At 35.7% G+C, this 26,492-nt stretch overlaps 2 protein-coding genes across 4 annotated transcripts in view; one reads left to right on the top strand and one right to left on the bottom strand.

Annotated features, from left to right (window-relative positions):
* Positions 1-1,018: 1,018 nt before the first annotated feature.
* TRIM59 (tripartite motif containing 59) lies at positions 1,019-13,771 on the top strand. Of its 3 annotated transcripts, XM_049628626.1 has the most exons (4): positions 1,019-1,278; positions 1,723-2,203; positions 3,158-3,234; positions 10,488-13,771. In XM_049628626.1, the coding sequence occupies exon 4, from the start codon at positions 10,491-10,493 to the stop codon at positions 11,700-11,702; it is 1,212 nt and encodes a 403-aa protein (XP_049484583.1). In that variant the 5' UTR covers positions 1,019-1,278; positions 1,723-2,203; positions 3,158-3,234; positions 10,488-10,490; the 3' UTR covers positions 11,703-13,771. The 3 variants fall into 3 exon arrangements, with proteins under 3 accessions (XP_049484583.1, XP_049484584.1, XP_049484585.1); XM_049628627.1 differs by lacking the exon at positions 1,723-2,203; XM_049628628.1 differs by lacking the exon at positions 1,019-1,278 and having other exon boundaries at positions 1,312-2,203; positions 3,158-3,230.
* Positions 13,772-14,310: 539 nt separating this feature from the next.
* SMC4 (structural maintenance of chromosomes 4) overlaps positions 14,311-26,492 on the bottom strand; it is a 46,243-nt gene continuing 34,061 nt past the window's right edge. Inside the window, exons 16-24 of the mRNA XM_049628622.1 lie at positions 25,539-25,691; positions 24,212-24,338; positions 19,483-19,672; positions 18,090-18,234; positions 17,645-17,818; positions 17,024-17,206; positions 16,644-16,876; positions 15,932-16,115; positions 14,311-15,454 (exon numbers count right to left, since the gene is read on the bottom strand). Coding sequence (XP_049484579.1) covers positions 15,302-15,454; positions 15,932-16,115; positions 16,644-16,876; positions 17,024-17,206; positions 17,645-17,818; positions 18,090-18,234; positions 19,483-19,672; positions 24,212-24,338; positions 25,539-25,691 — 1,542 coding nt within the window. The 3' untranslated portion in view covers positions 14,311-15,301. The remainder of the gene's footprint in view (positions 15,455-15,931; positions 16,116-16,643; positions 16,877-17,023; positions 17,207-17,644; positions 17,819-18,089; positions 18,235-19,482; positions 19,673-24,211; positions 24,339-25,538; positions 25,692-26,492) is intronic.

Below are 26,492 nucleotides of genomic sequence, written 5' to 3' on the forward strand. Positions count from 1 at the left end.
CCCTTCAACAACCTTAAAGATTTAAGGACCAAAATTGTTAAGGAGAGAAATGAGGGATAGAAGCAGAAAAATGTTCACCTTTAGGCCAGTAGGCTCACCTACAGCCTGCATAGTTTTGATAAGGATCAAATACATGCTGGTTGCTACATTCTTAAAGGGTTTCATGACTGCCTGTACATCTCACCATTAGTTAATATTGAGCTGAATGATAAGTACCAGAGAAATCTTGGGAAAGTAGTTTTAGGAGTAGAAATTTAAAGAAAACATTTATTTAAAAAATTTTTTTTTAATCTTTATTTATTTTTGACACACACACACACACACACACACACACACAGACTGTGCGAGTGGTGGAGGGGCAGAGAGAGACACACACACACAGAATCTGAAGCAGGCTGCAGGCTCTGAGCCGTCAGCACAGAGCCCAACGTGGGGCTCGAACTCACGGACCGTGAGATCGTGACCTGAGCTGAAGTCGGACGCTTAACCGACTGAACCATCCAGGCGCCCCTCAAAGAAAACATTTATGATTTAACACTCTATGTACATCCCCTCCCCCTTGAGCACTAAGCATATAACCACCAACTTCAAAGAGCAAAAGTGCAGATTTTTCTGCCCATGGGTCCTGACCCCCAGCTACTTAAATAAACTTACGAAATTGTACCACACAATGTTTCAAGAATTCTTTCTTGGACTTTGCATTCCAAGATCCCACAATAGTACATTTGTTACAAATGATGAATCTACATTGACTCATCATAATCACCCCAAATCCATAGTTAATATTACTGGTTCAGTTCTTTTAAAGAGAATAATTTTTATAGAAGTATAGTGCATTTATTGCTAAGGAACGATATCCATATTATTTTGACAGAAAACTAAAAATCTATCAATGACACCAGTGTTTAGATAGAAAATGTATATGCATAATAAAGCTGAAATGAATATATACCATCATGTAACGGTGGGAATCTTGGGATACTGGCAGAATCCATATGTCATAAGCAAAACTTTCAGTAACTGGATTGGTGAAGACATCTGAAATTTGGGACTCACGCTATTATCTTGTTTTATGTTATGTTTAATATTTTTCTATAATTTAATGTATGAGAGCCTAATACCTGAATGTATTGGCAATATACAGTATACCAAGGCTGTTTTATTTGGCAGAGCGGTACATGACTTCTCAGTACAGTTAAAGAGATGGAAGCTGTGATGAGTCTTGAGCTACAGCTGGATAAAGTTTCTCAAGAATAAAGGGAAGAGGACTACTGAACTGTATGTTTTCTGAGTCTAGGGGCTTAAGAAGGTGAAATAGGGTGAAGAGATTGAGTCAGAAATCAGGAATTCTGAGCAACAGTCATCTTTAGTCGATTAATTTCATGAAGTTGGAAAAGGAGGTGGGGGAGACTAGGGAGACGGTCTTTGATGAGTCCTGTAGTCCCACTAGCTGTCACAGAGTAAGTTCTCTTTAAGAAAACTGTAGGTAATCAGAAGACCCCTCCCCTAGGCTCAGCCAGGTACTCAGTTAGGGTCCAGGTCCGACTGGAGGGCGGGGGGATGGAACTTGCGCACCGGTGTGCGTGTGCCCTCAGGGTCGGTGACGTCCCGCTACCGGGAACTTGTGAGGTAACAAAGGGAGACGCTGCGCGTCCAAGTCCAGAATCTGGACGTGCCGGATTGGCTCCAAGTAAAACACAGTCCTATGAAACGTTCTTGTAGAAACTGTCAGCCACCGCCAGGCCCCACCTCTCCCGGAGCCGCGGACATCTCACCGCCCCAAGAGGGAGCCCAGCCCACGACTTTGGCCGCTAGAAGCGCCCGCACGCACTAAAGCGCCTCCTACCGCGTGCCTCCAGAGCTTCTGCGAGCCGGGCCCGCGCCTACTGCGCAGGTGCAGGAAGCTGGCCCAGAGTTTGGAGCCAGGCCCTCGCAATTACGTCTCTGCCTCCGCAGGCGCTGCGAGCAGTTTACTTTTGAACAGGGGCCCCGCGCTCTTTCCCATTGGCGGATGCTACGCAGTTGAATGTTGCCAGGAGACTGCGCCTGCGCCCTGAGGCTCCGCGAGGCCCCGCCCCATCTGGGCACCTGAAATCCCTCAGGGCGGAGGAGGGCGGGGACGCAGAGCATCTCGGGGACGCCTAGCCTGGAGGCCGTAGAGCTGTTTCTGCCTGTGGAGTAGCTCTGTCTCTTCCTCCCCGGGGTGAGTCTAAGGAGCGTGCCTTTGGGTCCGAGAATGCGACTTTGGGTCTCTGTTCTTTCCCTGTAGCACAGGCTGGTATACTGGGTGTATTTGGAGGAGAGTCCAGGGGCTTGCTGATGGAGATGGTGGGCATGAGTACTGCATTTATTCTCTCTTGTCCCAGGTGGGGAGTTTGGGGAATCTCGTGTTCCTCCCTCCGCTGTGGACTGCATTTCTCTGTGAGGGAGCAGCCCTTTGTGGTGGAGGGTGAGGAGCGGCACTCCACAGAACTGGTCTGCCTTGCGTGGTTGGGGGGCGAAGGGCGCCGGGGCCGTGGAAGTGCATTAGGAGGGAGGCTCGGGAGGATTTGTCGTTAACCTTCGAGAAAGAGAAGGCTGTTATTTTGAGGCCCTTCGTTGTGAGAGGTTCTCCTGAGACTTAACAGAGTGGGTGTAATTATGCCCATTTTACAAGTGTGAAACCTCAGTTCTGAGAGGCATTGGGAAAAACTGACCCAGGGTCCCACAACATTTAAATGGCAGAACTGAGAGATGTACGGACGTAATAATGATGGGATACCCTAAATCAGAGTTTATTATTTTAAGCTGGCAAGCTCTTTCAGTCCCATGGATGTTTCTTGTCTTCAAGTTAACTTTAAGCAGTCTAAAATGAGCGTGAATGTTTGCTCCGTCATCACCATTGTTGGCTAACATTTTCAAGAGCTCGTAAGATACTTGACGTTACAAAAAGAGGTCCTTTGTGACAATTTATTTGGTCACAGAATTGTTGGGCTTTTCAAGGTACAGGTGATACCTCTCCACCAACTGTTGATATTTGTCACTATTTTTGTAAAAACACAATGAGGCATAGAGGAGATAAACATCAGAGTGAAATAACCATTCCTATGATGTCATATTTAATACATTTTTTGAGAATTAAATTGAAAACATTCAGATAAAATTATTTTAATTTTAGAATACGAATAAAAGAATCTGAAAAAGTTGGAGAAGATAAAGTATATTCAGTCCTAAGCCAGAAGATCAACAAAGTAGGTAAGCTCTGAACCAGTAAGTGAATACAAAATAAATTTTCAGTAAATTTTTACTAAGTGTATGATTTCAAGTGTAAGTTGAGATTCTTTAATTTTTTTAAAAAAGACGTGTTGTTGTATAAAATTCAAGCCGTCTAGGAGGAGCATAAAATGAAAAGTAAACAACTCCTTCATTTGACTTATAATTTGAAGTTAGTCACTTTTGTATACTCTTTCAGAAATTTTACAAGGATTTGTGTACATCTAAACACAAATGGTATCATCTTATACATACAGATCTGCAGGTTGCATTTATTGTTACCTGGACACCATTTTACTATCCATTTACATACTGGTTTGCATTTTTTTGATGATTATATAGCTATCCTTTGAAGTAAGGTACCATAATTTACCTAGTCTGGCAAGGTGAAATTTTGATTTTAGGTAATATTAAACGTTGCCTTTCAGCAGACATATTGCTGGATGTTTTCCACCAAATAGATTTTCACTGTGAAAAGTATTATGGAATAAGCAATGAAAACCTTAATTTCTCATTTCAGTTCCTGGTTAAATTGCGCATATATATATATATATATATGATATAGATATAATTTTTTTTTAGGTTGGGGAAATAGGTTAATGTGAAAATACAAGAACAGTGCAAATGGGCAGAGTTAAAGTCCTGTCTGACCATAGGATGTTTTTTTTTTTTTTTTTAATTTGAAAGTGTTATGGGAATCCTTCATTATTTTTGTATGTTTATGTGTATAAAAGTATTTTTAAAATCTTGCCCTATGTATATAGATGGCACAATTGTAGTATTTCTAAAGTAATCTTTTTTTTTTTTTTTTTTTTAAAGCATTTATTTATTTTTTAGTTTGGAGAGAGAATGCAAACTGGGGAGAGGGGCAGAGAGAGAATCTTAAGCAGGCTGCACGTTTAGCACCGAGCCCAATGTGGGGCTTGATCTCACAACCCTGGGATCATGACATGAGCTGAAATCAAGAGTCGGATGCTGAACCAACTGAGCCACCTAGGCACCTCTAAAGTAATCTTAAATTGCATTACATATGCGTAGTATCAGGGCCAAAATATGTGAGACCCAATCAAAATTTTTCCAGACTTATAGCTGACTCACACTGTAAGTTCTAGAGCAAGTCACTTAACTCTATAATGTGGTAAACATAATTTCTCTTCAGAGGTTGTAAAATGTAATGGATGTTTTATTACTGTTCATGTGTAGAGATGAAAGGCATTATTAGTGAATTAAAACTTAAAAAGTAGTTTACACACTAAACTGTTAATAGAATGGAAAATATTTTTTTTTTTTTTGTATTGCTTAATTTCTCCATAATCTATTATGTGTACTGACCATCCATAATATGCTAGTTGGACATTGTGGAGGCTCCATAGGAAATCAGCTTTCTGGAGAAAGACTGCATAAAAAGTTTAGAAATTCAGAAGTGTGTTTATCTTTGACACTGAAACACAAGAAATTTGTGAAATGACTTTTAAGTAGATGATTTAGCCTCAAATTTTTTTCTGAAAAAGATTTATTATATTTATTTCTTGGTGACTTTAGGGAAGCAGGAAATCTGGAAATAAGTTATTAGTGTTTGGGGGGTTTTAGTACTCACTGGAGGAAAACATTTTACATGGGTTACTTTTATTTTACTTCTTTGCTTTCTAAAAGTGTAAAATAATATAAATAGATTCTACAATTAATTTTGCAGAGGAAAGACTAGATAATAGGCAAAAACTTGAAAGTTTTTATTGTGTTGAAAATATGCATAAAATTTACCATTATAACCATTTTTAAGTATACAGTTTAGTGGCATTCAGTACATTCACATTTTTGTTCAACTTGTCACGATCCATTGGCATCAAACTTCTTCCATCTTCCCAAACTGGAACTAAACAATAACTCTCCATCTTGTCTCCCTCTAGCACTATTTCACTTTCTATCTTTGTGAATTGTTTACTATCGTCTATTATGTGTATTTTCCACATCCTTTATGATCATACAGTTTTTCTCCTTTGACTTAATAATTTCCTTTTTATTACATTAATTTTACATTTCTGGGAAGAACCTCATTTTGGTCATTGTTCTGTATTCTTTTAATGTACTCTGGATTTGTTTTTGCTAATACTGTGTTCGGGATTTTAGGACAGTATCCATTTTTGAAATTAGTTGATTTTTAGTTTGTGTTTGTTAGGTTTTGGAGTCTTGTTATATTATCTATCTTCAGAACAAATGGCAAACTTTTTTTTTTCTTTGTTTATTTTGAGAGAGATGGTGGGGCGGGAGGCAGAGAGAGAGAATCCGAAGCAGGCTCAAGTAACGTGGGGTCTTGATTCTACAAACCATGAGATCATGACCGAAGCCAACCAAGAGTCAGGTGCTCAGCTGACTTAGCCACATAGGTGCCCCATGTAATTCAGTCACTTTTCCCAAAATTTAGTTTTGTCATTACCTTTATATTCAGATGAGAAGTCTGTCAGTTCCATTTCTCAAAGACCTTCCTTTTGGATCTGTCATCTTCTTCCAGATGACTTGTTCCCTACACTTGCTGCACAGTTGTCCTGGATTTAATTTCACCATTAACGGAGTGAGAATTCTTGCTTTTCTAATTTCCCTGAGGTAGCTTCTTTAGAAAGGGTGGATGAGTGTTCATTTTTAGGCCTCTCATGTCAACTGTCTTCAGTCTACCCTCAAAATTTATTCTTCTGGGTATAGAATTTTAGGTTGGAAGCCATTTTTTCCTGAGAACTTTGAGGCCATTCCTTCACTGCCTTCTAGTTTCCAGTGTTATATCATACATACAGCATAGCTAAATCTAAGATACTCATCCTAGAAAATATACATAGGTGAAGTTTTTTTCTCCTCTCCACCCTCCCCAAAAGTCTGGGCTGGATATGGAAAACTTCTAGTGCATGAAATGCTGTACTAGTTTTTGGAAGAATTAGCTTCTAAGCATGATAACCACCCATATCTTCTGTTTCTCAGGCAATAACCAGTTATTTTACAGAGTTATTTTCAGCAAGGCTTGCTTCTGTTAACCAGTTCTGACTTGTCATAAATTTATTGCCTAAAACCCGTTTTTAATAACTCAGCAAGAGGGTAGTCTTCCAAATTCCAAGAGTGGAATTTGATTTATGTATCTTCATGTTATCCACAAATTTCTAATTATATTAAAGTTAACTTTTGAGACCATATTTGCTTTCTATGTGAACTCAAGAGCTGACATTTTCTTTCAATAATGTTGTGAATATCTTCATTCTAAACAAAGTTGAGCTTTTGGGGTCCCCAGATGGGTTCTCAGGGAAAATGTTTTCTAGCTTTTGACAAATAGGGGACTTTGGAGGGAAGGGTTAGATTCTGTTTTAGGCCTAATTTTGGTACTTAAAACATTAAATAATATTAAATCTAAATTGAATATGTGTCTACTGCTCAAATGTTATTTTTTTCCCTGCAAAGTGCTGTTTTGTTTATTCCTTCATTATGAATTCTGACATCACTAAAGTCCTCTGAGAACAGGTTTGTTTTTCATGGATGGTTTTTGTGTGATTAGAGCTGTCACGAAGGCTTCCCAACATGCATTCATTTGCATTTACCTGCAGTGAATGTCATCTTCTGTACTGTTGCCCAGTTACTTTAGTTTCCTGGAATGCTTCACAGTTTAAGCTTACTATCTATGTGACACATCTTGGCCCATTAGGGTTCTGAATATTGTCAATCTGAATGGAGTATTTTTTGATAGACTTGTAGACTCTCCTATTATAGCTCTTCCTAAACAAAATAGAGATTTTGCTATTTAAAAAACAAAACTAAGATCTGACATTTCATTAACATTGCTGTCTTAAGAGGGAGTATTTATTCAACCAATATTGAGTGAATACCTACTATGTGTCAGGTTCTGTGTTTAGACATAATTCCTGCCCTTATTGCAGGCTTACATCTTAATATATAGGCAAATGTTACAAAATTCTCTTAAATAAACTCCAGTTAAGTGCTATAAATTGGCAGTACAGCATTCAGTGAGATTAATACGGGATCTAATTTGGGGAGGAGGCTGGGCCCAATGAGACTTGAATAAGAGTTTGATTTCCAAAATGATGAAAGAGCATAGAGCCAAAAAATCTAAAGAGGTTTTTAATAATTAAAAGTACAGAATTATTTGTAGATGTCTTCTTAAACTTTTAAAAGTTAGTTTTGTAGAGGATGATTTGGTGTAACCTTTATATTTTACATGAATGGGACTTGGATTTTTTTGTTTTGCTCTTTAAGGTTCTCTAAATGGTGGTGTAACTTGATCTTTCTCTATCAGGGCTAAGTAGGTCCTGAAGATTGTGACTTGCATTTGAAAACAGGTACAAACTAAGACTTTAAGAGGAGGTAGGGTGCAAAATTTCAGGCTTCTGTTGTTGGAAATGTCAAAAATATCTTGCCAAGAGGTTACCACTGCTGGGTTTCTTTCACTAAGGAAAGAGGACTGAGGATGTTCTTTACCACTAACACTCTACTGGTCAGTAATTCATAGTTAACCCCAATCAACACTTCATCTTGAAAACTGATTTTTATTGGAAGGACTAAGGGTTCAAGCCCTGAATCGGGCTTTGTGCTGACAGCTCAGAACCTGGAGCCTGCTTCAGATTCTGTCTCCTTCTCTCTCTGCCCATCCCCCACATGCACTGTCTCTCTCCAAAATAAATAAACATTAAAAAAATTTTTTTTCCCCTTCCAAATATTCAAATTACTACTTTGGAATATTACACTATGCTGATTCTGGGCTTTAAGCATACTAGTATTTCAATTCAAGAAGCTAGGAAATTTATAGTAGCAGTAATTAGAGAAATTATTAATACTTTTTTTTTTTAGAAACTGTTGTTGAGCCAACTGGGAATATGAATTCTCTTGAATTAAAGACTATAATTTTGCTAATACCAATTTGTTATTTAGGTGAAATGTTTAATCTTGCTTGTATTTGCATCATTAAAAAAAATCCTAACCTTTAAGTATAATTGATGCATATTACATTAGTTTCAGGTATACAATACAGTGTTTCAACAACTCTATATATTATGCTATGCTCACACAAGTGCAGCTACCATGCAGTGAGTGTATTCCCGATGCTGTATCTTTCATCTTTGTGACTTATCCTACAACTGTAAGGCTCCTAACCTTCTAAGCCCCTTCACCCATTTCACCATCCCACCCACGCCTGCCCTGCAACCACCAGTTCTCTGTATTTGTGAGTCTGTTTTGGTGTTTTTGTTTGCTTATTTGTTTTTTTGGATTTCCACATGTAAGTGAAATCACATGGTATTTAGTCTTATTTCACTTAGCATAATACCTTCTAGGTCCATCCATGTGGTTTGTTGCAGATGGCCAGATCTGATTTTTTTATGGCTGATTGTTATTCCATTGTGTATCTATATGTATTATACACATACATATATAAATACATGTATCTATATGTACATATGTACATACCCACCAGATCTTATCCATTCACTTATTGATAGGCACTTGTGTTACTTCCATATCTTGTCTATTGCAAATAATGCTGCAGTGAACATGAAGTATATATATCTTTTTGAATTAGTGTTTTTATTTTCTTTGGATAAATACCTAGTAGTGGAATTACTGGGTTGTATTGGATTTCAGTTCTTAGTGTTTTGAGGAACCTCCATTCTGGGGTCCAGTGATTGCACCAGTTTACACTCCACCAACAATGCAGGATTTCTTTTTCCACATCCTCAACACTTATTTCTTGTCTGATACTAGCCATTCTGACAAACTTAAGGTCTCGTGGTTTTTGAGGTGCGTTTCCCTGATGAGCAGTGATGTTGAACATTGTGTCGTGTCTGTTGGCCATCTGGATGTCTTTGGAAAACTGTTAATTCAGATCCTCTGCCCATTTTTTAATTGGATTGTTTTTTGGTGTTGGGTTAAAGAAGTTCCTGATATATTTTGGATATTAACCTCTTATCAGGTATCATTTGCAAATGTCTTCTTCCATTGCCTTTTCATTTGCTGGGCAGACTTTTTATTTTGGTGTAGTTGTAATTTATTTGTTTTGGTTTCTCTTGAGACCTATCGAGTAAAACGTTGCCAAGGCTGATGTCCCAGAGACTATTTTCTGTTTTCTTTAAGGGAGTTTTCAGGTTTTATGTTTAGGTCTTTAATCCACTTTATTTTTGTATATGGTGTAAAGAAAGTGGTGGTTTCATTCTTTTGCACATAGCTGTTCAGTTTTCCTAATATAAGTAAAGAGATGATCTTTTCCTTATCGTATGTACTTGTCTCCTTTGTCCATAGATTGCCCATGTCAGTTGTCCTTTGTGTCTGGTTTTATACTAGTATCATACTGATTACTACAGCTTTGTAGTTGTTTGAAATCTGGGATTGCAGATTATTTTGGCACTCAGGGACCTTTGTGGTTCCATACAAGTTTTAGGCTTGTTCTAGTTGTGAAAAGTACTGTTGGTATTTTGATAGAGATTACATTGAAGCTATAGATTGATTTAGGTAGTATAGACATTTTAACAATATTCTTCCCATCCAGGAGTATGGCATGTTTTTCAATTTATGTCATCTTCAGTTTCTTCAATTGGTGTTGAATAGTTTTCAGAGTACAGGTCTTTTACCTCCTTGGCTTATTCCTAGGTATTTTATTCTGGTAAATGTGGGTGTTAATTTCTTTCTACTACTTTGTTAATAAACGTATAGAAATACAACATTAATTTGTATCCTGCAACTTTACTGAATCTTCATTTATTCTAACAGTTTGGGGGAGTCTTTAGGGTTTTCTATATAAAGTAGTGTGTCATTTTAACTTTTTTTACCAATATGGATGCTTTTTATTCCTGTCTGCTGTGGCTAGGACTTCCAGTTATTTGTGCAGTTTTGATTTTAGCACTTAGAATGTAAAAAGTTGCACAGATTATCATTAAGTAGACTTCAGTAGAAGACTGCATTTTACTTTTGCATAGCAGCAAACTTAAATAACTTTAATTGAAGAATTATAAATTAGAATTGTTTAGCATGTTTTTTTGTCCCAAGTGAGTAAATTTTTAAAAATGATCAGTCTGTTACATATTAGGAGTTGTATTACTCAGAAGGCTGCATTTAAAAAATCTTAAACATCTTATTGTCTTTTAAATGACAAGCACAATATATTAATAGTTTTGAGGTTAACACCTGAAACTTTACATAGTATATACAGGTATCTTTGTTGTAAGTAGGCTTAAAGTATTTTTTTCTCTTGACAGGAAATGCACAATTTTGAGGACGAGTTAACATGTCCCATTTGTTACAGTATTTTTGAAGATCCTCGTGTACTACCATGCTCTCATACGTTTTGTAGAAATTGCTTGGAAAATGTTCTTCAAGCATCTGGGAACTTTTATATATGGAGACCTTTACGAATTCCACTCAAGTGCCCCAATTGCAGAAGTATTATTGAAATTGCTCCAAGTGGTATTGAATCTTTACCTGTTAATTTTGCATTAAGGGCTATAATTGAAAAGTACCAGCAAGAAGACCATCCAGATATCGTTACCTGTCCTGAACATTACAGACAACCATTAAATGTTTACTGTCTCCTAGATAAAAAATTAGTTTGTGGTCATTGCCTTACCATAGGTCAACATCATGGTCATCCCATAGATGATCTTCAGAGTGCCTATCTGAAAGAAAAGGATACACCTCAAAAACTGCTTGAACAGTTAACTGACACACACTGGACAGATCTTACTCGTCTTATTGAAAAGCTGGAAGAACAGAAATCTCATTCAGAGAAGATGGTCCAAAGTGATAAGGAAGTTGTTCTCCAGTATTTTAAGGAACTTAGTGATACATTAGAACAGAAAAAAAAAACCTTCCTAGCTGCTCTTGGTAATGTTAGCAATCTGATTAATCAAGAATACACTCCACAAATTGAAAGAATGAAAGAAATAAGAGAGCAGCAGCTTGAATTAATGACACTGACAACATCTTTACAGGAAGAGTCTCCACTGAAATTTCTTGAAAAAGTTGATGATATCCGCCAACATGTACAGATTTTGAAACAAAGACCACTTCCTGAGGTTTACCCTGTTGAAATTTATCCTCGAGTAAGCCAAATATTGAAAGAAGATTGGAGCAGAACAGAAATTGGACAAATTAAGAAACTTCTCATTCCTGAAATGAAAATTTCTTCAAAGAGGATGCCATGTTCCTGGCCTGATAAGGATGAAAAAGAAGTCGAATTTTTTAAGATTTTAAACATCGTTATAGTTACATTAATTTCAGTAATACTGATGTTGATCCTTTTTTTTAACCAACACATAATCACCTTTTTAAATGAAATCACTTCAATATGTTTTTCTGAAGTCTCTCTATCTGTTTACCAAAGTTTATCTAACAATTTGCATGATTTAAAGAATATGCTATGTCACACTTTATATTTACTGAAGGAATGCATGTGGAAAATATTTTCTCATTGAAAATTCAAATCTGAATTGCTTAAATAGGCTTATTCTGTACAGCAGAGACCAACAATTGCTAAAGGGAGAAATAGGGTAGCATGGATAAATAGCAAACTAAATTATCAGAGTTGCAAATACAAATACATAGAAATGTTAAACCATCCATGTGTCTTAGATGGAAATATGTTTAGACACAGAATGTGTCTAAACTAGAATATCTAGTAACTACTTAATACATTATCCTATTTTATTTTGCTTGACGCTGACTTTATCGCTGTGACATTGAAATATTTCTGTACCAGTCCTGTCTTTTATCATTATTATTTCTTTTACATCACATGCTGCAGTGGTTGGTTAGTGTTGCAGTTCTTTATGTATACATAGCTTTTAGGTTAAAAGATGGCAAAATCCCTCAAGTGCATATATACCTTTATTTTGATGTGGCCCCGGAGCCTTTGGGCAAAACCAGGAGGGTGAGTAGAGGTTTAAATTCAAGCAGCAGTCTAAAAGTGGTAAGGGATTGCTTACATTAAGGTTATTTCTGATCAAACATACATGATACATTAATGTATTTTAGATAAACATTGCATTAAATCTATCAACATTCATTCCTAACAAACTGCTGATTTTGGAAATGTGTTAGGGAACAGTGACCTTGCAAATAATGGTCTTTATGGTTTGTGTAAATTTGACTTTTGGTTAGTGCTTTAGTTAGTCTTACCAATTTTTGGATAAAAGCTCTAAAAACATGTTATTAGAATAGTATATTGTTGATATATTCCATCCTCATTAGAGTTAGGTGGCATCATGTTAACTATATTCGTTTTAAAAATGGTCTTAAGTTTTCTGCGATTTGCTTATGTGAATATCAAAGTACCAATAATTTAATCTTTTCTTGAATTTTGCTTAAATGGGAGTCTGTGTAGTTATTAAGTCAAATTCCTTTAATTAGTTCCCTTATTAACAGGGACTGGAATCGTGCTTGTGGTAGGACTTTTGGCTCTTTTGTCCATGGAACTGTAAATATAAGGTTATTTGCTTTCCAGAAATCCTAAATCAGCTGTTGCTCTTGGATCCATTCCCTAGGAGTCCTACCTAGCTCAGACTTTCAGGTCATATTAGGGAATGCTCCTGGTCCTAGGTTACATATAAAATGTCATGAATTAATATGACTATAGTTCTAAATTACTCCTGTTTATTTTTTTTTAAGTTTTGAGAGAGAACATGAGCAGGCTCCAGGCTCTCAGCTATCAGCATAGGGCTTGACGTATGGCTCGAATTCCCTAGCTGTGAAATCACAACCGGAGCTGAAGTCGGATGCTCAACTGAACCATTCAGGTGCCCCTACTGAGAAGTCTTAACACAAAAATGGCTGGCTGTATTAAATTTATGATTAGAATTATCTAGCACAATAGTCATGTGGGCAAAGAACATTTGCAGGGTATTAATGGAAGTGGAGGGGAGAGAGATTGAAGTATTGAAATATACAACATAGTAACTTTACGCTGAAGTTACATTAAATTTTAGTCACAACACAAATGCCATGTATTTTTTGAGTACATGTATTAATTAGTAAGCACTGATATTTGTTAGCTATTATGGGTCAAGCACTTACTGAAGTAGGTATTCTACTTTTTATAGATAAGGAAACAGACCCCAAAGTAATTTGTCCAAGGCCATACAGCCAGCATATGGGAGAACCCATGTATTATTTTGATAATTATTTTGAAAGTCCTGCTGTCATGGTATCAAAACTTTAAGCCAGTTTTTTTTTTTAATTAAGGCTTCTAATTTATATCTAAGAATCATTTATAACTAAAAATTGAAGCATATACCTATGAACATTTTAGGTTTGACAAACAAACATTTTGTAACTTGCCAGTTCTTAGTAGACAAAACTATTTACAAATTTTATGTAGTATGCATGAACATAGTCCCGAATACAAATAACTGATTCTTACACATGCTGCCTGTTTTGTAATTTTTACCAGGAGTATGAAATTATAAAATTTAAAGTATATAATCTTGATATATTTCTAAGTTTTATGTATAACAAAATATTTTAATAAACTTATTTTGCTACTTTACTTGCACTGAGTGTCACAATAAGGTGCTCAAACTCAGGAGTGGTATCTTTGGAATTCATATAGGTTATGGGAATTAACTCTACATGTAGTAAGAGTTAAATTCCATTTACCACTACTCTCACCCACTGAAAAAGCATGATTATAGTTTTACTTTTCCCTTCTATATAATCTTGATTTAAAACAAATGACCATACTGGAGTTTCAGATTTTACTTTATTTAAGTACATGCTAATGTATTTACATATTTTTTTTTTCAACGTTTTTTTTTTTTTTTATTTATTTTGGGGACAGAGAGAGACAGAGCATGAACGGGGGAGGGGCAGAGAGAGAGGGAGACACAGAATCGGAAACAGGCTCCAGGCTCCAAGCCATCAGCCCAGAGCCTGACGCGGGGCTCGAACTCACAGACCGCGAGATCGTGACCTGGCTGAAGTCGGACGCTTAACCGACTGCGCCACCCAGGCGCCCCTTTTTAAATTTTTTTTTTTCAACGTTTTTTTTTTTTTTTTATTTATTTTGGGGACAGAGAGAGACAGAGCAATGTATTTACATATTTAATGACCGTTATGATACAAACCATCTTTGTTGGATCTTTTTAGTACCTAAACAATCATTGAATAGAGAGCTTTTAGTTTTAATTCCTTAGGATCAATATCTAGAAATCAAATAGGGCAAAGACTTTTTAATCAATACCAAAAAATTCCTCTTGAAAACCAAGTGGTTGCCAACTTTCAGTAGCACTATAACACTGACCTAATGCAGTGTAGAAAATTAAAGCGGGGGAAAAAAACCCCTGGTAATTGGATAGACAGCATATAATTTCCATTTATACTAAGGAAGCTGTTAACCCCTACATATTTTTATGAGGCAAAGATAGTGGGTATTCATTCCTTTTCAACTGATGAGTTATCTCAGATACTGTCTCAGTTTGCTGGTTCTCTTGGAAGTTTTAAACACAAGTTTTAGAAAAGCACATAAAATATTTAACTTCTCATCATGCAGAATTCACAACGGTTTAAAAAAACAAAACATTCCCAGTGTTTGGGCTGTAGATACAATGATTGTCTAAATTAGTAAATTAAATAGAATACCTTAAGAATTTATTCAATTAAGTAGCTGGTAGGCTTTTCCCGTGTAGGTCAAAGATGCATGATGGTATGCTTGCTGCCTCTTGGTTAACATGCTCTAGTTCAGAACTTTATTGCTCATCAATGAACTTCCTTTTAATTTTAACTCTGCTGGCAACAACTTGGGACTAAGGACAAATCACCTCACCCTGCAGGCATCTTACTTTTCTCCATAGCCTGCTGCTGTTTACCAAACTGTCAGATTCTTACAGCCTAAGAAGCAGGTACAGAGAATATTTTATTAGACTTATAACATGTCTCCTAATAGCATAAAAACCAGTTACATGATCCAGTTTAGGAGTATGTACTTCATATTATAATCCTTTACAAAGAGAAAATCTCAATAATACAATAGGCTGAATCTATGTGAATTCAGTTTGAGGAATCCTGGATATAAACAAGTTCAACAAAGTCCTTTAGATGCGATTTGTTTTGGGTTTACTGCAACACTTTTTGTTATGTTGTATGTCTTGTAAATTCCAATAAGTCTGTCTGAGATCTCAAACATATTATTTCGAAGAGAAATTATTATGAACTGGGCATTTTTTGTTTGTTCCTAAAGAGGAAAAAAAAAAAATAGGTTAGAAGTGTTCAGTAATAACAAGTATTCCTGTAATCAACATCTAAATTTGACTTCCCTGAAATGGTTTTTTTTGCAATTCAACATTACTTTGATAATTAACATGAACATGAATGATGGCATGGATAATTCATGACACAGTAGATAAGAGAAGCATTTGGGTATTTTTGGAAGCATGGTTGCCAGAAGTCTTCTAGTGGAGATAATATCTAGGCAGAAGATCAGAGATTCTAGTTGTGTTTTTTTGCTACTTTACATTATCAATTTATATTTTACTTGTCCAAAAAGGAAGTACTTGGTTCAAATAAAGGACCTGGTCTCTGATATCATAGGACATGGAATTAAAGTACAGGGGAAAAGCTCAAAAGTAAGAAATAAGTCAATGAATTCCATGTGTATTGTTAGGGAACCTAATAAAATTCTCAGAACAAAAACCTCTAAATGATTACTTACATATATATAAAATGCAACAATGGACACATTTTTAAAATCCAGGGCTGCATCAATTTCGTCCATGAAGTACAGGGGAGTGGGTTTGTAGTGGTGAAGAGCAAATACTAAAGCCAATGAACTAAGTGTTTTCTCTCCTCCTGAAAGATTGAAGATCTTCTTCCAACTTTTCTTAGGTGGTCGAACACTGAATTAAGAAAATCTCTTATTAGTCAAATTACTTGCACAGGTAACGACTTCATGGTCGGTTTTCCATAAATGGCTTCTACCACCTTCCTCGGGGATCTCTAATTTGCTTTTCACAAATCTAAACTTTTTGGGGTTATTTTATAAAAATGTTATTGGAGGATGAATACACAGGAACATCTACCAAAATCTTAAGATTTAAATAGCAAGTCAGTAAATATTTCTTGCTATTCTTCCATTTCCAGCACATATGTTTTTGCTTTGCAATTTTAAAATCTTGATGTTAAGTTGAAATGGCTCAAAAATTAAAAGATGAACTAGACAAATATTGTGTAAAATTAAATATTTGCCGCTTGCCCAAGATTTATGCTAACAAACCGCCCGTATGTAAATGAATTAGTATTTATCATCAAATAAAACATTCAAGCTGTAGCTCTAACCTTCACATCCCACCCCTAAAATATAGAGTCTGGAGAATATGTAGAGATATGTTAACAAGAGGATCCAAAACTCAGTACTAATTACAAACCTGAACATGATTCCTTCAGAGAAAGGATCCAAGCTGTCTACAAGCTCCAGTTCAGCATCACCTCCCAAAGTAAGCATTTGGTAATTTTCCTTTAATTTATTTGTTATTATATAAAAACCTGCCATGAATTCATTAAGCCTTTGTTTCCGAAGATCTTCATATGCCTGTCTAAAATGATCTCTTTCACAAGTAATTTTGTCCAATTCTGCTACCCGCTGTAAATATAATTCTTCCTATGAAAAAAATATCATGAGAAAAATACCTATTCAGTTATTCATTTGAGATGAGAGCTAATGCTGCTAATTATATAAAATTAAAGTTGACAATTTAGGCTAAGGACTAAAAAGAATCTGACTAAATCATTAACAGTTTATTCATACCTTCTTTTTATACTCTGCAATGGCACCAAGGTTTGGTTTCATTTCATGACACTGGGCTTCTAAAAGTGCAATTTGATTTGTTATAGAATCTGGATTCTTGATTGCTTCAAGATCCTGTGAGCTCAGAACTGCAATTTCTTCAAGAGGATTATCTTCTATGGGATGCAATGATATTCTTGAAATCTAAAAGTTCAGTGTAGATGAGCATTAGGGATGTCACAGAACTGTAATTTATTGTTTAAAAAAATTATATCAACATGACAAATTACCTATCTACTAAAACAATATATTCTAAGGAATTGTGGCTAATTTCTGTAGCAATTATTTTTCAAAAGACTCCAAGAAAAATATTTCTAGTGTTCCGAAGTGTTCATGAAGTCTTCTGTTAAACCTCTGAATCAGCCTTGGGGTGAAGATGCTGAGTAATGTACCCATTATTCAGATTTTTCTGTATATAACAATTACTATATGTTACTATGTTCTCTATAAATCTAGTGATTTTCTCTCGGAATTAAGAATCATAACATCTCAAAAGTACACACACACAAAACAAACAAAAAACAGCTCTTTTTCATAAAGGATATTTTAAAGTTATATTTAACTAAATGATAACAATCTTACCTCTTTTTGCCAATATTTTATTTTAGAATTATGTTCAGCAATGTGACCATCTATTTGTTCAAGTTTCAACTTAATACTAAGTGCATCTTTTTGAAGTGCATGTTCATTTTCTTGAATTATTTTTAGTTCTTGAAGTAGATTACGATGTTCTTTCTGGATCTCTGGTAAGGATTCCTAGAAACCAAGAAGAACTACTATAGGTAGGACCCTCCCAAATGGAAAGAACAGGTATTTTCACATTAGAGATGAAGTTTGCAATCTCTTCCTATATCCCATGCATTTTACAGTTTATTTACAGAAAAGTTACAATACAGTACTCATTTTTATTGTACAATACAGCTATAAAAGTTTTGACCTATTGTGTGCTTACTGTGTAAGCTGATGTCACATATCCCAACCCTTTAAATTGCTTCAAATACCATTCACTCCTGTCTTCAAATCTTACCTCTGCAGCATTTGTATTTTTCACAACCTCTGCTGCTTTGTCCTCAAGACTTTTTAGTTCTGCTGTTAAATCATCTACTTCTTTCTCAGTATCTTTTATTTCTTTCTCTGTGCGAAAGACGGAGTCTTGTGCTTTTTTAAGATTTCTAAACAAGCAAAATGATGTATTAAAGATGTAGTAACGTGTGATTTATCTTGCTTCTGACAACTTACCAACAAACGCCATGATATTAATGAGACATTTTTCTATCACAGATGTTAAAATTAATGATTTACTAAAACCATCCTTGGTTTTTATGTTATACATAACACTTCTGAGATGTTGTATATTAACCTCTCAGTATAAGGTGATGAAACTTAGATCATGAAGCAAAGTTGTCCATTGAATTATTATTTTGTCTTATCAGACTGGAGATTCTTAAATCTCTATACCCATGAAGTTATACACTCAAATAAAAAATTACCTCCCAGTTAGGGCAACAAGGACTATTTTTTCCCTTAAAAAAGTTACTTCTACTTTGACAAATGTGTTTAGGCAAACTTCTGCTCCTAACATAAACAAATGGCTTATTAGTGCTTTATCTCCGAACCAAATACACAAATGAACCAGATAATCAATATGCAATCTGTTATAATTTTAAGATAAAAGAAACAGTTGTTTACATTTCAACATTTTGTATACCTAAATTTAGCTCTAATTCTTTAGAAACACCAATAAATATTCTAAAAATTAATTTAAAAACATGATCTATGAGGGGCGCCTGAGTGGCTCAGTCGTTTAAACTTCTGACTTTGGCTCAGGTCATGATCTCTCAGTTCATGGGTTTGAGCCCTGCATCTGGCACTGTGTTGACAGCTCAGAGCCTGGAACCTGCTTGATTCTGTGTCTTCCTCTCTCTCTGCTCCTCCCTCCGCTCGCGCTCTCAAACATTTTAAAAAATTTAAAAAAATAAAAACAAAATCTATGAATGGTTAATAACTTTTTGTTGAGTTGGGACAATGGAATAATCAAGTAAACTAGAAAGTTGCCAAGACAATTTTGCCAAGAGGTCTCGTTTTTACCTCTTATTTTCCTAAGATCTAAATCTATTTAAATTAACAACCATCTATTCCTCTAAGCCAGAGAAACAAAACTCTAATTTTTATGTGCACACAATAACTGGGGAGTTCTGTATGTCACGGCATACCTGTTTACCACTTAAAACACACACAAAAATGGTCATAAAATAAATGTTTATGGGCTTCCCTTTACTAAAGTCCTGTTAGGTAAAAACATGTCAGACAGGCTTAATAAATAACAGTGGAAATGTTTGAAGGGCATTACATTTAAATATAAACCCCTTTTCCACAGTGGAGGTAGCAAGATGACAAGTTAGGTAGTACACATACTCTACCTGTCAGCAGTCTTGATTGCTACTTGGGCTTTAGTAATAGCAGAAGCACATTCATCTAATTGCTTATTTATTTTATCAAGTTTGTCTTGTTGGGCCTTGAGTTTATGGTTATTGATTTCCACGATGATATTGTGTAATCTTTTAACCTCAGCTTCTACTTTACCAGCTCTTTCAGCCACACTGTCATATTCTGAAATAAAAAGAAAGAACTCCATGTTTCTAGGTTCACACACATCACTTGTTAGATGTAACCTTATTCAGTCATATGACTTAACCTGATGCATGCAAAAGAAATTTTACAAATTTGGGCAAAGTGAATCTCAAAAAACCCACTAGAATACCTCCCCCCAAAATAAACTAGAATACCCCATGTCAGAACAAATGGTATTATAACACATGGTTAAATTACCTGGCTTAACCATAAGCACACCCTGTTTAATGGCTTCATGCCCTCAGGCATTTTCCAAAAATCTCTGCAACTTTTTCTTACGTACTTCCTTGACTGACTACTGGTCTCATAATGATTTTTGCCCTCAGACTATGTGCCTATTAACTTGTCTGTGATAAAAAAGAACTGTGGTTGTTTTATTTTGCTAACCTAACTTAAAGTATTCCCTCACATGTTGTAACAACGTGGGGGAGGGAGGATGAACTGGCAGTTTTCTCTATGGCACAGAAAACTAAAATTTGATTTCTCAGATTCCCTCATATCTAGGCTTCAGACATAATTAGGGTCCATTCAATTGAAAAAACTCACATAATTTGTAAGGCATACGTGATGAACATGTTTCTGCTGGCAAGCAGTGACAGAAATTTGTATTTTCTTGGTGGCATTAGAAATTCTGGTGTTCAGTCAAAAGCTCTGTGAATACTGACAGGCAATAGCACTAACTTTGATGGCGTGAATTAGAACGGATGCAATGTGCTTCTATTGTTAGTAGTTGCAGTGCCATCTTCCCAATTTGAGACATGACTTTCCAATTATAAAAGAGGCAGTATAGTTCCTTTGATGGTTCTACAGAATGGCTCTAGATATCATTCTTAGATGTTCAACCTAGAATTTCCTTCTTTAGTTATCCCACCCAGTGATTCTGTAAACAGTCTAATACTCTCTTAAACACACACATACACTACACAGATCCCGATTACACTAGCCAGGGTGGAATCTCTTCTCCATATTTGAATTCTGATCACTATACAATATAGAAAGAATGACAGGTGGCAAAAAGATGAGTTCAAGCTATCTTATGTCTAGAAAGGTAAACAGAAATGCTAACTTATGGAAAGAATCCCACAAAGCTCCTACAGGAGGAATATGGGCATTTGGCATAGGAGGCAGGCAGGATTTGCTGAAAACAGGATTGCCTGAGGACTTAATGACTGCTTCCCCTCCACTGTCTCTTCTTCGTCAGGTAGGCTGTTAATTCCAACAAGTCTACATATCTCATTAATTTACCATTTCCCCTTTTTGTCCTACATTATCAGAGTTGGATTCCAACAACTCATTTTTTACATTTCTGAAATCACCACTTGGCTCCAGAAACAAAAAACAACTAATGTCTTCTTTTTGGCCTTCTGTAGCGTCTTTTTATCCTAAGGTTATTAAATACACACATTTAAAAGTTCTATATTGCCAAGACTCGTAATCCCTCTCCACCCCCCAAAATACTCTATTTAATGAATTATTTTGCTCACAGTGGCAATGTTCTCTGAAATTAAAATTCCATTAAGCTACTTGCGTGCTCTGCTCACTTATGGGTCAAAACACCAGCTACTATGTGTGCTGGCACCACAACTTATACTGGGGGTGGGCCAGAATGCCCCTGGAAAGATTCCAACTTTCAGAACATTTTCTTCTTTAAGTATGTATCTACCATGCATTTCTTTTTTAATATCTATAGTAGCATGTCTATTAGAAGTAGAAGGAAAAACTATGTGGCATATGTAATCTATAAGTTTGAAGCCTTTATTCTATAACCACCTCCCCCCCCATTCTCTATAAACAGCTATTCTAAAAAATTTTTAATTTTAAATTAATTTTAAATTCTAAAATGAAATTTAATTTTAAAGAGATACTTGCAGAAATGAGTACTTCACAGAAGATATTAACAGTATTGATATTACCCAATAGTGTTAGTCTATTAATAATAGCCAGTATTTCCATGAGAGGAGCTATATACATATATATAGGGCTCCTAATAAAGTCAAAGCTTCCTTTTCAAATAAGAATGAAATACAGATTCCAGTAGTCTCTGTGAAAATGTTGTTATAAATGACACACATACGTTTTTGGCTGCTCATCTAACAATTGGGTACCACCAAACCAGTCACAACAAATACTGTGTGGAGAAAGAGTTAAGCTAATGTGTCTGCAAGAACAAAATACAGATCCAAAATAAATGCAAGGGCGGGGGGGAACCTGTCACATGATGCCGCTTCCACCGTACATCACTCTGGTGGCTATTTCTCTCAGAGACATGGCCTATAAGGCCCTACATTATCTGGATTCTTCCGCTAGCCACTTTGGCTTCCTTGTGTTCCTGGAGACTCCTAGCATACTCCTGCCTCAGGGCCTATGTACCTCTATGATCTTAAAATGCTCTTCTCCCAAGTATCACATAGCACTCATACTTCTGTTGTCTCTCTGCTTAAGTCTCTCTAGTAGAGGCCTGTCTAACCACTGTGATTCCCTATCTCCACCCTGTCCTGTGAACCCTGATTTTATTATCACTCAGCACCACCCAATACAAAAAGCAATGTATTTGTTTAGCTTCCTAATCTGAAGCGTGAGATCCTTAAAAAGAGGACTTCATTTTGTTCACTGCTCAATCACCGGCACTTAAACAAACCTGGTCATGGCCAGCAGCAGATGCTGAATGTTTTTAAAAAAAAAAAAAAAAAAAAAAAAAAAAAAAAAAAAAATTTTAACGTTTATTTATTTTTGAGAGACAGAGCATGAGCAGGGGACGGGCAGAGAGAGAGGGAGACAGAATCTGAAGCAGGCTCCAGGCTCTGAGCTTTCAGCACAGAGCCCGACACAGGGCTCAAACTCACAGACCGTGAGATCATGACCTGAGCTGAAGTCGGGACGCTTAACCAACTGAGCCACCCAGGCACCCTGTGAATGTCTTAATATTAAAAATGTAGACAGGGGTACCTGTGTGGCTCAGTCAGTTGACTGTCCGACACTTGATTTTGGCTTAGGTCATGATCTTGCGGTTTATGAGTTTAAGCCCCGTGTCAGGCTCTGCACTGGCAGTGCGGAGCTTGCTTGGGATTCTCTTTCTTTCTCTCTGACCCACCTAGCCTGTCTCTCAAAATAAATAAACTTAAAAAAGAAAGATCTGGGAGAAAAAAAAATAAAGTTAATATGGGTACTGGTGAATATTCAATGTGCAAAGTAGGTCTACTTAATATCTTTTTATCTCTTTTTCTGTTGGAAGAAAACTCATTTTTGGAGCATTTGAATAATTACTACAAGTCCACCCCAACTAGTTCTTCTTTTCTTTAATATTTATTTTTGAGAGTCGACAGAGAGGAAGACAGGATATAAAGCAGGACCTGTGCTGCCAGCCCAGAGCCTGATATGGGGCTTGAACTCACATACTGTGAGATGATGACCTGAGCTGAAGTCGGATGCTTAGCTTAACTGACTGAGCCATCCAAGCGCCCTAGCCCCCAACTAGTTCTTTGGTTGGACAATCAGTATGTGCCCTCCTGGGTTCACAAATTAAACTGTAACAGGGGTCTTTCCTGAGGATGTGACAAAAGGCTGTGTTTGCTGTTCACTACCTAAAATACTGTAAGCCAGGAAGGGATCTAATTATAACCTATCATTCCCCCTCCTGCAATAAGATGCACATCTGTTTGATTGAAGCTAACATGAAAAGAGAAGCAGGGCTGTTCAAGTGCATGATCAGGGGATTTAAATTTCAAAGCCAATTTTGGCTATAAGCTTATGAATTCCCTTTCTTGCTTTATGTATACTGGTAGAACACTTACAATATTTACATGTACAAAAGAAAAAAGTTCTGGAAGGAAAACATGTTTTTTAAGTTTTCAAAGACTTTTTCTTCATGTGTATACCACTTATTTCCTGTGTGCTTTAAAGTGATTTAGCTTCCCCAGATACTCAGTTTCCTAAATCCATAAAATAACTATTATCTTGAAGGGTAAGACTGAGCCAAAGTACACAAAGTATAAAATTAAGAGCACTGGTTCTGGAATCAGATTGCTCTGGTCCTCAATTCCTCTACAAGCTATATATATGACGACTTTAGGCAAATTATATAAACCATTCTGTGCCTTAAGTTTTCTTATTGGCTAAATGAAGTACTTAGTAGTACTTACTTTATAACCTTTTAAGATTGAGATCATAGAGGGTGCCTGGTGGCTCAGTTGGTTAAGCTTCCAACACTTGATTTTGGCTCACGTCATAGTCTCATGGTTCGTGGGGTCAAGCTCTGTGTTGGAGCTGCCTGGGATTCTCTCCCTCTCCCTCTGTCCCTCCCCAAATTGTGCGTTCTCTCTCTCAAAAAGAAATTAAAAAAAAAAAAAAAAAAAATAGAAACTATAAAACAGAGCAGCTGACGTGCACATAAGTACACAACTGCTATTTTTATTCTACAAACCATTTTAAACATTTCAAATATTAAAAACCTATTTTTGGCAATCTCAAAAAAAAGAAAAAAAAAGAAGGAAGTGTGTACCCTTAAACACATACACATACCTTTTTTGAAAACACTAACATTTTCTTCTAGTAATTTCTGCTTTTTCTTGTCAGGGGCTGTAGCAAGCACATTAGCTTCGAGTTCCTTAACTTGGACATTCAAATATTCTTCTTGCTCCCCTAAACGCTACAGAAATGTTTTAACATTACAGATCATTATTTTAACTTACTATAACAATGATATTTGCCTTAAACACTTTGAATAAAAAAAGACACTTAAAATCTTTAAGAAGAAGACAAATACTAATAGGAAAAGAGCAGAAAACATGAATGGTTAACATAAAACATGAAAATGGCCAACAAACACATGAAATTTGTAATTCATCACAAATACAAGTTAAAATGCCACTTTTAGGTACAGAATAGCAAACTCAAAACACAGTGAAGACCTCCTAGTTTTCAAAGACTTGGAAAAATAATTATTTACATATGCTACTAAAAGTAAATTAATTGGAACCATCTATTTGAAGACAATTTGGCATCATACAACAATACCTTTAACACTGTACACATAGTGGATAATAACCATAATTTTAGGAATCTAACCTAAGGAAATAATTGGGTGCATAAAGATATACCAAACAAGGATATTTTATTTATTTATTTTAAAGATTTTATTTTTAAGTAATCTCTACACCCAATGTGGGGCTCGAAATCACAAGAGTGAGATCAAGAGTTGCATGCTCCACTGACTGAGCCAGCCAGAAGCCTCTAACTAGGATATTTTAAACATAGCAGTATTCATAATAACATAGAAAAGCATTTATCAAATTGTGACATAAAGAACACACTCAAATGCAGCTGTAAAAGTAAATTTACATTGGCTTGGAAAGAAAACCACAATTTACTAAGAAAAATTAACATGACTCAGTAAAAATCTATACACATATCTGTATAAATATAGGACATAAACACAGACTAGGTATTTATATCAAAAAGTTGAAGAATATACATAAACTGTAAGGGCAATCATCTTTTGGATATTTCCGGCAAATTGTTTTTTGTTTTTTAAATCAGTGGGGTATGCACTGCTTTTTCATAATTAAGAAACATTCTACTTTGAAAAGAGAATGAAATTAAAGGGTTACACAGATATTAAGGGAAGACACATTTCCAAGGTGTATAAATGCAAACAAAGAACAGCCGTGGCTGGAGGAAAACTGCAATAGGGACTTTAACACTCAGGGAAATGAAATCAAGAGACAGGCCTTCCACCTAGAGAACCATTCTTCTCCCTTATTTTCTAAAATTATAAGCAAACAACAAAACGCTTCTGCCAAATGCTACTGAATTCCAATAGCTTTAGCTAATATTGATAAAAGAGTACCTGGATGCTTGCAGTAAACTTTTCTAGTGTATTCTTCATTTCTCGTTCATTATGCCTTAACTTAACTACTGCTTCTTCCAGTTGTACTTTCTGTTCCTGGATTTGCACTGCTTTTTGAGAGTCTTTCTGCAACTGTAATTCCATTCTATTTACCTACAAAGAGTACCAGTGAAATAAGTTTTCTCTAAGAGTCATTTCAGATTAATAGCGAAATCAATTTAGGAATGAAGAAAACCCCAACTTCTGATTTTAAAGCCTAGAACAAAACCAAAATCCCCATTCCAAACCCCAATCCTAAAGCTTAGGAGATGGTCAAACTAATTTCTGTATCACAGAATCAGATGGAAAGACAATTTTAAGTGTTGCACAGTCACCTATTTATACCATTCAAAATTTTAAGTGGAAGGATATAAACTATTTCAAAATATGGGGAAAAAAATCAAGGTACACCTCTTTGGAAAAAGCTCAGTATCCAAGGAAAAAGTATAGTGTTCTGATAACGGAACACAGTAATTTTTTCTAGGCATCTTGACGTTCTCATACTTGTGGGCATGTAAAATATTTTGAAATAAAACTTGGAAATGCATATCAGAAATCTTTGCTATACTTATTTTGAAATAGAAAAAACAATCATGGAATATACCAATTATATGTGAAAAAACATTAAATGTTAAATAATGATTGATTAAATTATGAAATGTCCATATGATCCAAATGTAATATTAGAAAGATACATATGTTGAGCACATACTTTCTAAATTAACATGTTTTATTTTTAGAACTTTAAAGGATTTTACATTTAAAAAATCCCACAGCTTACATATATCATTTATACAAAATCCAATCTGTTAATTTAAAATCTGAGTATCCTTAAAAAGGCTTAATTTTATAGTATGTATGTTACACATCAGAAGGCTTTAAAAAAAGTCTGACTCTAATTTTATATATGCTCAC

Source organism: Panthera uncia, chromosome C2, assembly GCF_023721935.1.
Source record: "Panthera uncia isolate 11264 chromosome C2, Puncia_PCG_1.0, whole genome shotgun sequence".
NCBI classification, from domain to species: Eukaryota; Metazoa; Chordata; class Mammalia; order Carnivora; family Felidae; genus Panthera; species Panthera uncia.